The following is a 15384-nucleotide window of genomic DNA, read 5'->3' on the forward strand; positions in this document are numbered from 1 at the left end:
TGGAATTGCCATGGCAACAAATGGCTTCGGCTTCCGCTCGGGAGGACAATGGACTTGTTTGATTGGCTAAAATTACGGAGATTTAATTGCTTCTAACTTTATTATTATCAATTTCCCGGAAAAATTAATGCAGTTGTCTTTATCAGCAAGTAAGACTACATCGAAAGTACGTTTTCTGAACATTTTCAGGCTAACATTTGACAACATACGAATAACTGGAAGAAATGAAAAGATCCGCTCTGAATAATAAATAATTATCTTTGAGAAGCACCATTCCATTTACAGAAGCTTCTTTTCCTGCTGCTAAGTATATTCAACCTTAACCGTTTTATTCAACTGAGCATCCAGGGAATTAAGTGCCACTATATCTCCCGGTATCTCTTCAGTAAGTCGCATATTTTATGTTCTTGATGCTTATATAAATACCGTTTCCTTGTCGATACTGGGACAGCATTCACCCTAATTACAGAAATTACTCAAAACACATCTACTCAGTCCAAAACATTTATGTTACTCAATGAGTTCCACTTTACAATTGATATTCAGTTGGAGATCGAAATAAATATACGTGGTTGGTAATTAACTGTGTAAAATAACGTTTAAATCACAGAGCATGTTGTGACATATTCTACACTGGGTCCTATATTAATTAATATTTAAATATTATTATATACTGTCATAGAACGACTACTTGAAAATATAATTAGATCTGAGTAAATATTATCGGAATCGTTGACACGCCGAGCAAAGTGCTTAGCGACATTTTGTCCATCCTTACGTTCTGAGTTCAAATTCCGCCTAGATCGCCTTTCACCCTTTCGGAATCGATGAGATAAGTAACAGTCGAGCCCTGGTTGGGTCCATGAAATTGATTTGTCCCCTTCCCCAAAATTTCAGGTCATGTGCCCTTAGTAAAAATGATAATACATAAATACACGCACATCTCGCACACACACACACACACATCTGTTAATATATATTATCAGTTGTCCATAAGTCAGAAAAAGTATAGAATATATTACTGGATGCATGCCATAGCCGGTAAGATATTATTTGCCTTTACACACACACACACAGTTTGTGGTATATGTTTCAATTTACGTACATCTTTTAAGTTTGATGCGTTCAGTAAGATAAAAAAAAAAGGTGGGGGGAAATGGACACTGGGAACCACTGGTAAAGACCATTCTCCGAGGTACCCTGGGTACTGTCAGATGATGGACAGGGGGGTAAAACCCTGTAGTTATGCCAAAGTATCTTAGTTGAATTAGGCATTATGTTCCTAAACGAAACTTAGCAACCCACGAGATTCATTCTTTATTAATTGGTTCTCCTCGAATTTGTTGCTTTTCTATCGAAAACTATTTTACAAACTGACGATATTTATTTAGTGTAGCAGCTTGTTGACATCACATGCTGCTGTTTTCATTGTTAATCAAATGTCAGTCCATTTTAGAATCACATTAACATAAATTATGTTAAATTTTATTAATTTTGCATGTATTTTGAATTGCATTATAATGCTATAACACGTATTTAACTCTTTAGCATTTAAACTCGTCGTATCAGGCCAAAATATGTGACTTGTTTTATGTTCAAACTGAACGAATCCGGCCTCTTACACTTACTCCTCAATGTCATTTTAAAAACGAGTAATCATATCAGCGAAATTTGTGTGTGTGTGTGTGTGTGGAGGGGGGCTAATGTAGTTTCACACCTCTCTTTGTAAAAAGGGAGTTTTTTTAAACAATTTTTTTCGGATTCCTACGTTTTAGATGTCGGAGATTACGAATATAAAAAAAAAAAAGAAAAAAAAAATTATGGAACGACCTGATATAATATTGCAGCTACTCTTTTACTTGTTTCAGTCATTTGACTGCGGCCATGCTGGAGCACCGCCTTTAGTCGAGCAAATCGACCCCAGAGCTTATTCTTTGTAAGCCTAGTACTTATTCTATCTGTCTCGCTTTTGCCGAACCGCAATGTTACGGGGACGTAAACACACCAGCATCGGTTGTCAAGCGATATTGATGGGGGGGGGGGGACAAACACAAACACACACACACATATGTATATACATATATACGACGGGCTTCTTTCAGTTTCCATCTACCAAATCCACTCACAAGGCTTTGGTTGGCCTGAGGCTATAGTAGAAAACTCTTACCCAAGGTGCCACGCAGTGGGACTGAACCCAGAACCATGTGGTTGGTAAGCAAACTACTTAACCACACAGCCACTCCTACGCCAGCCAAATAACATATTTAGATTTATAAAATATTAGCTTTTATTAAAACTAAAAACTTGTTATTACTTGTTACTTGTATTAAAAAAAAAAAATAACTCAAAATATTTTTTGCACTTATTTCTCTTGCCTGCATTTTGCCAGATATATATATATATACACTCACATATAAACCTCTCAGTCTTGAAAATAGAGGAGTACATGGGCTTAGTCAATTTCTTCAGCTAAAAGTTGTTATCTACAGTTTATCAATTTAGAAATAATGTAAACTGTTGAATCTCATTTTCTTAAGTACCCTCTGTAATCTTATACTTTCTCTCTTTTATTTCAGAACATCAGATGACATCGACAGAAGAGAATTTTTAACTTCTGATGCATCATCACTATCGTCATATTTCAGTTAAAGGAAGATACCATACAGGACAGATATAACCCTGTCTATACAAATCTATGGTGAATTACTGTAGAATATTTCTTCTAAACTGGAACTAACAGGGAAATTTCTCAGCTTCTCTGTGTGGCAATGCTTACAAGATGATTCTGTGTTCTAATTAAGCTTGGCCAAATGTACAAAGGAATTTACAGCATCTTTACATAGCAACAAAGATCTCAGTTGAAGAAAATATAGCAGAGACATATTCATTGTGACACACACTCACACACACACACACACACACATATATATATATATATATATATATATATATATATATATATATATATAATACAAATAATATATGAGTATATGCCTATATATGTACATGTATGTATATAGCTACATCTACCTGTATATATAGATGCATATCTGGGTATAGGACGTTGCAAAAAAAAATGTGGACAAAATGATAAACACACAGGCCACATAGAGAACATTTCCTTCATCAGCTGCCACCATTCTAAAACTAAGCGTTTCGAAGAGAAGTAGAATACGTTTAATTCCCACGTTCTCTGGTGATAGAAGGGGAAAAAATTATAGAAAAATGAATTTTGTGAGTAACTGAAAGGATTGGTATATTTTTTCTTGAGAAATGCCGAAAGTGACAGGAAAATCGTATGACTGTGATATATGTGAGAAGTCTTTCTCACAAAAATGTAACCTGAAAACTCACATACTCATTCATACAGGAGATAGGTCGTATCACTGTGGTGTCTGTGGTAAATCGTTCTCTAAAAGTAATGCTTTGAGAAGACATGTTCGTATTCATACAGGAGATAAGCCGTATCACTGTGACATCTGTGGAGAATCGTTTTCTCAAAAAGGCCACTTGACTCGACACATGTATGTTCATACCGGAGAGAAGCCATATTCTTGTGATGTGTGTGGTATATCGTTTTCTCATACAAGTAGCTTAACTAGGCACAAGTACACACATACAGGAGAAAAACCATATCACTGTGATATCTGTGGTAAATCGTTTTCAGAGGGAAGTAAGTTAACAATACATAAACGTATACATACAGGAGAGAAACCCTATCTCTGTGATATCTGTGGTAAATCATTCTCTCAAAACGATTTATCAAGACACAAACGCATTCATACAGGAGAGAAACCTCATCGCTGTGATATCTGTGGTAAATCATTCTCTGACAGCAGTGCTTTACCAAGGCACAAACGTACTCATACCTGAGAGGAAGCATATCTCTGTGATATCTTATCAAGTCACAAACACATTCATACAGCAAGGAACCATATCCTGGCAATATTTGTGATATGTCATTCTCTTATATAGAAGATATACGTAGGAAGTATAGCTGACTTTAAGATTAGATACTGGGGGCACACAAATTCATTTATTAATCCAGATACAAAAAATTCAATTGCACCAACCACCCACATTAATAAGTTAAAAATGTGTAATAAAGAATTCAATCTGGATTGGTCTATTATAACAGAAACCATACCATATAATACACACACTAGAAGATGTAAATTATGCACAAAAAAAATCTATCAATGTACTCTGTGCTGACAAAAAAACTTTACTTAATAAGATCTCGGATGTCATTATCCTTTTAAATTTTTTTCCAAAAATGTTTTATATGATTTTAACCTAGTTGCCCTTTGTGCATTTGGATTTATCTTAAAACACTTATCAATAACTTCATAATCTATTTAAACATTTAATTTTAGCACGTTTTATATTATATATCATTTGCCTGAACCATATATCCCAACACAGCATTCGAATGTTGCTTAAAACATTAAGACTTGAATAACTCTTTTATAAATCCTCTTAGATTAACTCTGATTATAGATGTTTGTTATGGCTGGAATTAACTTGCCCATACCAACTTATATTTTCTTGAAACAGCCATAAGACTTTATACCTGCTGAAGTTTCTTCATAAAATCATTTTACACCACCATTTCATCTCTTTGGATTATCACTCCTCATTCACCATTTGCATATTTTAATATCCCCATTGATTTTAATACAGACATACAACCCTGCAAGTACATTTTTATGTATTTATATATTTTTATATTATATCTTGTGCATGTGAGTACACCTATGTACTCATATGTCAAAAGTTGTGTCCCTTCGGCTCATTTGAATCACCATAATCGCTGTAAATTAATTCAGGAGTGAGGTCTAAGTTTAATCTGCATGGTTAAGCTGACAGGGTTGTGTCCTCCAGTTAAACAAATCATCACCATCATCATTTAAGGTCTGTGTTCCATGCTGGCATGGGTTGGACAATTAGATAGGAGCTGGCAATGTTACACAGCCAAACTGGCGCATAATTGGAAAATACCTTGAAAGTAAAGTGGCCCTGAAATGTGAATATGAACGGAATAAAACAAATTTTGCATAAATTGGACCAGTGGTTATAGAGATATTCAGTGTTTGGAGTATAAATACCCACAAAACAGTGCATAATGGGGAAAATACTCTAAAAAAAATATTTATAGGCGTAGGAGTGGCTGTGTGGTAAGTAGCTTGCCAACCACATGGTCCCGGGTTCAGTCCCACTGCGTGGCACCTTGGGCAAGTGTCTTCTACTATAGCCTCAGGCCGACCAAAGCCTTGTGAGTGGATTTGGTAGACGGAAACTGAAAAAAGCCCGTCGTATATATGTATATATGTATGTGTGTTTGTGTGTCTGTGTTTGTCCCCCACCATCGCTTGACAACCGATGCTGGTGTGTTTACGTCCCTGTAACTTAGCGGTTCGGCAAAATAGACCGATAGAATAAGTACTAGGCTTACAAAGAATAAGTCCTGGGGTCGATTTGCTCGACTAAGGCGGTGCTCCAGCATGGCCGCAGTCAAATGACTGAAACAAGTAAAAGAGTATATGTGAAAATGACTTTAAAAATACGGTTAGTATTTCGTAGAAGATCCATTCATAATTTAGGTGTGAAATAGTTTTTTTTTCTTAGGCTTCTTTTGTGTGCATTCAACGTATCTCACCTCCAAAGATTTGGCTGCTATTTCTAGCTCGTCCTGCTACCATGTAACAGCTATTTGCGATAAAGGACCCAATATAACTTGCACGGTAGCAGGATATGGAAGAAATAGCAGCCAAATCTTTCCTTTTCTCGGGGAAAAAGGAGCCGTTTACACATGATTTCGATGTCACATTCGTTGAAAGCATGCGAAATAACATGTAAAAGAAAATAAACCCCACGAAACAAAATTCCACTTCTCCAGTGACCCAACGGGTCACCGGTACTCATGGGAGAATGTACGAAAAAAAAAAACAACAGACGAGGACAGGTGGTGTAAACAACAAAAGGATGTATTAGTTTATATATGTATGTATATATACACAAACACAAAGTATGGGGGTTTAGTTTACAGGTGATCTAAACGAGTAGGTACACTAGGTAAATTCTGTAACGGATTACTAGGGCTCCAAGGTTATAGCCGAGACGGTAGTTGTGGAGCCATTGCAGATTTCCGATGCTACGGATATATAATTGTTAAAGAGAACAACAAACGTTAAGGCAAGACAAATATCTCAAGTTGTATACATTATTTTTATTATTATTGGAAAAAAAATTCTGTTTCTTGGATATCCCCGTGTATGGGATATCCTGTCATCTGAGACAAATAGGGAAGATGAGAATGGTATGTATTAATGAGACGACGATGTAGAGGGAGTAAAAGAATAAGGAGAAAAGAGAAGCATAAAAGTTCGTAATAAGTCCATAGGTGGGAATCTTGCGTAGATCCATTTACGTTAAGATCCTGATCGGATCGACTGGAACCCTCAACGTCGTAAGCGACGGAGTGCTCCTAGATACACACACACACATAGCTGTATGGGCACATGCACGTATATTTGCGTGTGCAGCTATAAACTCTATATCGACCAGTTTTACAAAATCAAGGTACGTAACTCCTGTAAGTAAGAGTTATTTCCCTTGTACTATCTTTAGAATTTATTCAACGAAGTTATAGCCAGGCAAGATTTATCTCGAAAACAGCAGGTTGGAACGTTAGAGTCACAGACAATTGCTGTTAATTTTTGGACTCCGCTTTTACACCCTGAATTCAAATCCTGCTGTTGGGCGAGTTTGTTTTTCTATCTTTTCGTGATCGATGAATAAAATTCTCATGTAATAAAGTCAATTCACTTGGCGCGTGCGCGTGTGGGTATATAACATATACCCACACACATACCCTACCGTTACGAAGGGCATCCAGTTGTAGAAACACTGCCAGATCAGTCAGGGGGACAGATAGATCTATCTATCCCCCTCTCTGTCTGTCTGTCTGTCTCTCTCTCTATATATATATCTGTCTATTTATCTTTCTCTCCCTTTTATCTAACTCATGAACACACATACCCACACACACAAACCTCTACCTGTTATTCTTTTCTGTTCCACCCCACCCCTTCCCCCCTCTTTTCTCCTCCCACTTTCATATTAATCACTCTCCCTCTCACCTCCCTCCCTCTCTTTCTCATATTCTTCTTAGATTCTATCACACACACACTCTCTTTCTCTCTTTTACCTTCACTTTTTCTCATCTTCTTTCTCTCTTTTTTTACCACCTTGTCTATCTGCCTCACTCTTACTCACTCTCTCATATCCTTTTCACTCTCTCTCTCTCTCTCTCTCTCTCTCTCTCTCTCTCTCTCTCTTTCTCTCTCTCTCTCTCTCTCTCTCTCTCTCTCCATCATCCTGTTACTGATGTGTTTGCACTCAATATTTCAGCCATGGCTTCACTAACCATGATATAAATCTATATTGCAGTACATTCCTGGTGCATATGCAACGATGCAGAGTGCACCACAATGCAGATAGGACATAAACTATACCTACCGCTCTCTACATATCCCCCAGATATACCTACATCAACACAGGCCTGTCTCTATGCATACACACATTTTTAAAAATGTATAAGCTTAATGTTTAACTAAAGATATAAATATAGACCAGTGGTTCTTAACTGGGGGTCCACATGACCCCTAGGGGTCTGTATGAGATTTGGTCTTATGAGATTTGCAATAAATTGCAGATCATTTCTGTTTGGCTGCAGCTTTTGAAATTTTAAAATTAAGTGAGAATTTTCAAATTTGGTGTATTGGTGTAATTTTTCATGCTGAATCTTAAAGCCTAATTCACTTGTTGCGGAAAAAATTTTTCTAAAGAGTTACAGAGGTTTAAAGTTTGATCATTTTTACCCAGGAAGGAGGATTTGGAAGTTGTCATTTTGTGTTGATTGCAATCGTAAGACGACAAAATAATTGTAGTTTTAAGCATTCAATATGAATTTATTGTGAATACAAGAGTAAACTACACAATTCGTAGTTTTAAGAGAAGAAAAAACAAACTAAAGTCCAGTTTGGAAAAAGAGTAAGCAGCACATTTTGTTTTGCATAAACACACATTAGTTTTGCTGGAGAGGGATAATGCTTGCCTTGTTACTATGGAAACAGGTACCTACGGTAACCTCCTGGTTAAGTAGGCACCCACGGAATGGTTAGGAAGGGCATCCAGCTGTAGAAACTCTGCCAGATCAGATTGGAGCCTGGTGCAGCCATCTGGTTCACCGGTCCTCAGTCAAATCATCCAACCCATGCTAGCATGGAAAGCAGACGTTAAACGATGAATAATAATAATAATAATAATAATAATCATCAGTAGTAGCAGCAGCAACATTATTATTATTATTTTTATTTAACAACAATGAGACAAGAGTCTCTATCTAACTGCAGTGAAATGATGGCTTAGATGAATTGGTGGGGTGGGTGGAAGCGGCGTGGTTGGAGAGGATAGTGGAAATTTAACAGACAGATGTTATTGACAGAGAAGCTGGCATAAATGAATAACTCAATATCCACAGATACAACACTGCTAATGAAATATGCTGCCATCATAAGTCAGGAGAAAATTGACCAAAATTTCAATAAAATTCCAATTAGATTTTCTTTTTCTTTTTTTCTATTTAACTTGCTATTGTTTAACTTTGAGTCAGTTCTAAAGAAGTAAGCCTAGAATCAATGGCATTCCAACCGTGACCATCCTGTCTTTTTTGCTAAACATATCCTCCAATATGTCCGTTATTTTTTGTTTTTTATTTAATCCTTTTGATACCGATTTATTTTACGTGTCACCAGCATGGGTGCCTTTTACGTGCCACTGACACAAGTGCCTCTAATGTGTCTCCAGCTCGGATCCCTTTTATAAGTCTCTGGCACTAGCCTTGACTACGATTTTACTTGCTGTCTTCTCAACTACAGCAAATTCTTTTCTACTATAGGCACATGGCCTGAAATTTTTAGGGAGGGGGACCAGTCGATTAGATCAACCCCAGCACGCAACTGGTACTTAATTTATTGACCCCGAAAGGATGAAAGGCAAAGTCAACCTCGACGGAATTTGAACTCAGAACGTAAAGACAGATGAAATACCACTAAGTATTTCGCCTGGTGTGCTAAAGTTTCTGCCGGCTCACCGCCTTCTCGAATACAGCAAATTGCCAAAGGTCTCAATCATTAATTATCGCCTCCACCGACCTTAATATTTCTTTCTAATTTTGGAAAATGGCTGGCATTTGAGAGGAGTGGGGGAAGTCAAGTACATTAACTCCCAGTGCTCAACTGGTACTTATTTTATCAGTCTCTGAAATGAGAGAAGACAAAATAGACCAGCTTAATAAGGACAAAGTTATATTACTAAATTCTTCATCATTTCCAAAATTAATTAAAACAAAGCAGTGTATTTCAGCAGAAATATGGTAACAAAAGGGTTAAAGTGATCAAAAAACCTCATATCATGATTTCATGTTAATTTATTTTCCAAACACCAGCTTAATAATGACAAAGTTATTTTATTAGATTCTTTGCTATTTTTAAAATTAATCGAAGCAAAATTAATTTATTGCAATAGAAATGTGTTACCAGAAGGGTTTAAACGATCTAGACACAAACCTCCAATCAAAAATTCATGTTAATTTATGTTTTAGATACCAGCTTAATAATAACAAAATTATTTCATTAATTTTTTTTTTTTTCAAAATTAATTAAAGCAAAGTCAGTGTGTCTCAACAGAAATATGGTAACAAAACTGTCAAAATAGTAATGTGATTTGAGGGAGATTTGGCTGCTGTTTCTAGCTGGAGGATTTCCCTGGTTGCTTTCATCATTTAATGAGTATTTTAATGGATGAAATTGTAAAGACAAATTTTAAGAGTTTCTGATTGAAATATTTGCATTTATTTCACTGAATATCGTTTCCTATCATCAAGAGATCACAAAGTCAAGAAAAATCTGCAACGAAAATAGCTTTATTTACAGATAATTATTGATTAACATTTTGTAACTATAGAAATAACAAAAAACTCCATCACTAAACCGCCATTAATATCGCAGCAGACGTTTTTGACAACCTCCACCTCCACCTCCACTTCCACCTCTACCTCCTCCTCCTCCTCCTCTGCCTTGTTTCTCACCACACCACCTTCTCCACCATCTTCTTTACTTCCAACTGCAGCACAACCTCCTCTGCACCCTCCAACCTTCATTGTCTTCACCACTACCACCACCACCATCTTTATCAATATTTTTTCCTTCTCTCTTAACAGTTTTCAACAAATTTCCTCCTCCTCCTCCTCCTCCTCCCTCTCTTTCTTCTTCACTGTTGTCATATTTTTCCACTATTATTTCATCTCTCTACTACTAGCTCTTTCTTTACCTTTTTTTCTCCTGCTCTCTCTCTCTCTCTCTCTCTTTCACTCTCCTCTGTTCCTCACCCTATCTATCTCCCTTCTCCTCTCTCTCTTCCTCTCTCCCTCCCCTTCTCTCCCCTCACCTTTCTCAATTCCCTCCCATCTCCTCCTCCTCCTCTCTTCCTTCTCTCTCCCCTCTCTTCCCATTCTTTCTCACTTCCCTCCCTCTCTTCCCTGCTCTCATTGACATAAACGGTGGGGTGAGGGGGCTTCAAGACACCACTGTATTTCAACCTAGTTGTGCCTCTTCAGTGAAAGCTCCCCCTTTGGTCTATGAACCTAAACAACTAATGCTGTCTCTTGTTCATAGAATTCAGCAAATAAGTAAAAAGCACCAATGCTGGTGCCACAAGAAAAGCACCCAGTCCACTCTATAAAGTTTTTTATTTATCTATTTCTTATAAAGAAATAAATTTTTCCTATGTATGGTTACTTGAATCACCCTGTATATATACTCTTTTACTCTTTTACTTGTTTCAGTCTTTTGTCTGCGGCCATGCTGGAGCACCGCCTTTTAGTCGAGCAAATCGACCCCAGGACTTATTCTTTATAAGCCTAGTACTTATTCTATCGGTCTATTTTGCCGAACTGCTAAGTTACGGGGACATAAACACACCACCATCGGTTGTCAAGCGATGTTGAAGGGACAAACACAGACACACAAACACATACACACATACATATATATATATACATATATACGACGGGCTTCTTTCAGTTTCCGTCTACCAAATCCACTCACAAGGCTTTAGTCAGCCTGTGGCTATAGTAGAAGACACTTGCCCAAGGTGCCACGCAGTGGGACTGCACCCGGAACCATGTGGTTGGTAAGCAAGCTATTTACCACACAGCTTATATATATATATATATATATATATACATATATATATATATATTATCATCATCAGTTTTTGTGAGACCTGTAAAAGAACTTGAAAGGTTCGACCTCCAACCAGGCCTTTCGCGATACCATTAAAGCCAGGAACTTTTCAGCACCCCCTCCCATATATATTGATATATGTGTGTATATGTACGGCTTTATATATATGTATATATATATATACACCACGCACACATTGTTGAATGGCTGGTGACTGTCTTGTGTTCATCTGACCTTTGACATGATTTGGTTTCCATCCAGCAGTGGTGGTGGTGGTGGTCGTAGTTGTAATAGTTGTGGTGGTGGTGGTAGTTGTAGTGGTTGTGGTGGTGGTGGTAGTGGTAGTTGTAGTGGTTGTGGTGGTGGTGGTGGTGGTTGTGGTAGTGGTTGTGGTGGTTATGCTGGTGGTTGTGGTTGTGGTGCTGGTGGTGGTGGTGGTGGTTGTCGTCATAGTTGTAGTGGTTGTGGTGGTTGGTGGTGGTGGTGGTAGTTGTAGTGGTCGTGGTGGTGGTGGTGGTGGTGGTGGTGGTTGGTGGTGGTGGTGGTGGTAGTTGTAGTGGTTGTGATAGTGGTGGTGGTTGTGGTGCTGGTGGTGGTGGTCGTCGTTGTCGTCATAGTTGTAGTGGTGGTGGTGGTTGTGGTGGTGGTGGCTGCAGTATTTTTGGTAGTGTTCATGCTGGTTATGTCATAGTTGAATTGTGAAAGAGGCGGGTGTAGGTAAAAAATAAAATTGTTGCCACGGAGACAGTGATGTAGTAGATTGGTGAAGGAGGAGGGGGTAAGCTAAACGACTGTTGCCATAGAGACAATGATGTAGCAGAGTAATAATAAGATATGATTCATAGAGACAAAGAGAAAGGTGCAGCCAGTTGTTGTAGGTGGTGGAGGCACTGTGTAATTAACGAGTGTCTCGTAGGCAAGCCATCTGGCTGGTCTGTTTGCTAGAAAGAGCAACCAAATCTCCCATCTGTCACACTCGACCATTTCATATAAAGGGAGGACACTTTGGATGAGGTAGTCACAGGTACACCTGGAAAGACAGGATGGTCATGGGTAGAGTGTCTCGGATGATAACTGGGAGGATCAGGTTGAATGACCAGAACAACAAACAACAGCCAGAAAAAAAAACAGTAGCAGCAGCAACAACTTCAACAACAGGCTTCTTTCAGTTTCCGTCTACCAAACCCCCTCACGAGGATTTGGTCAGTCCTCTCTCTCCTTCTCCTGCTCCTCCCTCTGCTAGGTAACCATGTATCTCCTTTACAGCAGCATGCCTATTCTTTTCCACTCTAGGTACAAGGCCTGAAATTTTTTTTTTGGGGGGGGGGGAGCCAGTCGATTAGATCAACCCCCAGTACGCAACTGGTACTTAATTTATCGAACCCCGAAAGGATGAAAGGCAAAGTCGGCCTCAGCGGAATTTGAACTCAGAACGTCAAGACGGGCGAAATACTGCTAAGCGTCTTGCCCATTGCATTAATGATTCTGCTAGTCTCTGTGTGTGTGTGTGTGTGTGTGCATGTGAGTGTGTGTGTGAGAGGGAGAGCATCTGTGAATACGTGTGTGTGTGTGTTTATGTATGTTTGTGTGTGTGTGCATGTATCTCCGTGTGTTTGCACGTGTGTGTGTGCGTGCGTGTGCATGCATGCGTGTATGTGTGCGTGTGATGGATCAGTGCCTAAGTAGATCTGATTATTGGTGTTCAATACTCTCTCAACGCCATATACTCTGGTGCACTTGTGCATGCGCACGCACATTTCACATCCAATGCACAAAGGTAAGCAAAAAAAAATGTCTGAACAGACAAGGTTTCCAAGATGAAAGCAATTTTTTTTTCTTTTAATTGAAGATGGTTTACTCACCTGAATGTCTCCATACATTGCAGAGGAAAAAAGCTAAGTTTGTCCACAAGCAAGATTCTGTATACAACCGCATACGTGCATGTGCACACACACACATTTGCAGACACACATACATACACACGTGCACATATACACATAGATGCAAGCACATAAACACTGGAACACAGACACACTCACAAACACACAGAAAAGCAAACACACACACACATCTATATATATGTATATATATATATGTATATAAATGTGTATATATATACATATACATACATACATATATGTATATATATATATATATATATATATATATGTATGTGTATATATATACACACATATGTATGCATTCTTTTATTCTTTTTACATGCTGCAGTCATTTGACTGCAGCCATATATACTTATATAACTGCCTTGAGGATGTATACATATACATACATACAAATGTATAACTATATATATATGTGTGTGTGTGTATATATATGACATTCGTGCGGGTGACACGTAAAAGCACCCACTACACTCTCTGAGTGGTTGGCGTTAGGAAGGGCATCCAGCTGTAGAAACTCTGCCAAATCAGACTGGAGCCTGGTGTTGCCATCCGGTTTCACCAGTCCTCAGTCAAATCGTCCAACCCATGCTAGCATGGAAAGCGGACGTTAAACGATGATGATGATGATGATGATATGTATATATATATATATATATATATATATATATATATATATATATATATATATATATATATATATATATATATATATATATAATATATATATAGGTATGTATGTATGTGTGGATGTATCTATCTATCTATCTCTCCATCTCTCTCTATATATATATATATATATATATATATATATATATATATAGATAGATAGATAGATAGATAGATAGATATATTTTCATACATACACACATTATACATGTATATGTATATATCCACATCTGTATCTTTTACTCTCTTTCTCTCTCTTTCTATAGATTGAAATAGATTGATAGACACACACACACACACACACACACACACACTCAACTGCAACTGGTTATACAGCATGTGTCTAACAACAAACAGTGTATTATATCAACATTATATGATAAACTAACCAATATCTATAGACAATACATTATATCAATCTTTTAGGATAAATCTACCAATACCTTATCAATGCTGTTACAATGAAAGTCTTGCAAAAATATATTGATATTTCCAATATAAGAAATCAATAGATTTATCTGTTCAATTTACCGATTCAGTCGCAGACACAGGAAAGCTTTGTATATGCTTATGCCAACCACATCTCCAACACCCTCTCTTTTTCTTTGTGCATGTGTGTGTGTTTGTGTGTATGTGTGTGTCTGTGTGTGTGTCTGTGTATGTATGTGTGAGTATCTGTTTGTGCATGTGTGTGTATGTATGTACGTACGTACGTATGTATGTATGTATGTATGTGCAAATTTTATGATGGAAATAGGATATATATAAATATATATATACATATGTATGCATGTGTGTATTTATGTATGTACATATATATATATGTGTGTGTGTGTGTGTGTCTCTCTCTCTCTCTCTCTCTCTCTATATATATATATATATATATATACACATATATATAAATATACATATATATATATACATACATACATACATACATACATACATGTGTGTGTGTGCATGTATGTAAACAGAGAGAGAGAGAGAGAAACATAAACACACACACATATACATATATGCATATACATATACATACTTACATACACATGAATACATATTGTTAAGATCACAAGATCTTATACTCTTTGAGAGAATGTGAAATAATTCAATTTCTGGCATGGTAGATCTTGAAGTAGGAAAAGCCATAAAGAATTGTAAGTAAATATTGGATTAAGAGAAACCTTTTAGACACACAGACTTAAAAGCCAATCTTCTCTTTTAAAAGGGATGCCTAACTTTCTATGACAACTTTATCTGAATTTGCTGATGGTCGCAGGCTTGTGACATGGTGTGCGTATCACCTGTGAATTAGGGTTATTATGTAACTATAATTATGCAATAATTGTGGTTATCATGTAGCTGTAATTACATGATAATTATAGTTATTACCTATTATGTGAGACTTGACCTCTTGAAACGGCTGTTGAGATAAGACATTGCATGACCTTTCTGCATACATATGACACTGGAAAGAAACAAGAGTTAAGTAATCAACACTCGGAGTG

At 37.3% G+C, this 15384-nt stretch overlaps 1 protein-coding gene across 1 annotated transcript; it reads left to right on the top strand.

Annotated features, from left to right (window-relative positions):
- The first annotated feature begins 5 nt into the window (after nt 1-5).
- On the top strand, nt 6-4704 carry LOC106870983 (uncharacterized). Its single transcript, XM_089343554.1, has 2 exons — nt 6-385; nt 2577-4704. Exon 2 carries the CDS (start codon nt 3274-3276, stop codon nt 3871-3873), a length of 600 nt encoding a protein of 199 aa, XP_089199680.1. The 5' UTR covers nt 6-385; nt 2577-3273; the 3' UTR covers nt 3874-4704.
- Nucleotides 4705-15384: the final 10680 nt, after the last annotated feature.

Source organism: Octopus bimaculoides, chromosome 27 (genome assembly GCF_046866305.1).
Source record: "Octopus bimaculoides isolate indiv1 chromosome 27, ASM4686630v1, whole genome shotgun sequence".
Taxonomy (NCBI): Eukaryota; Metazoa; Mollusca; class Cephalopoda; order Octopoda; family Octopodidae; genus Octopus; species Octopus bimaculoides.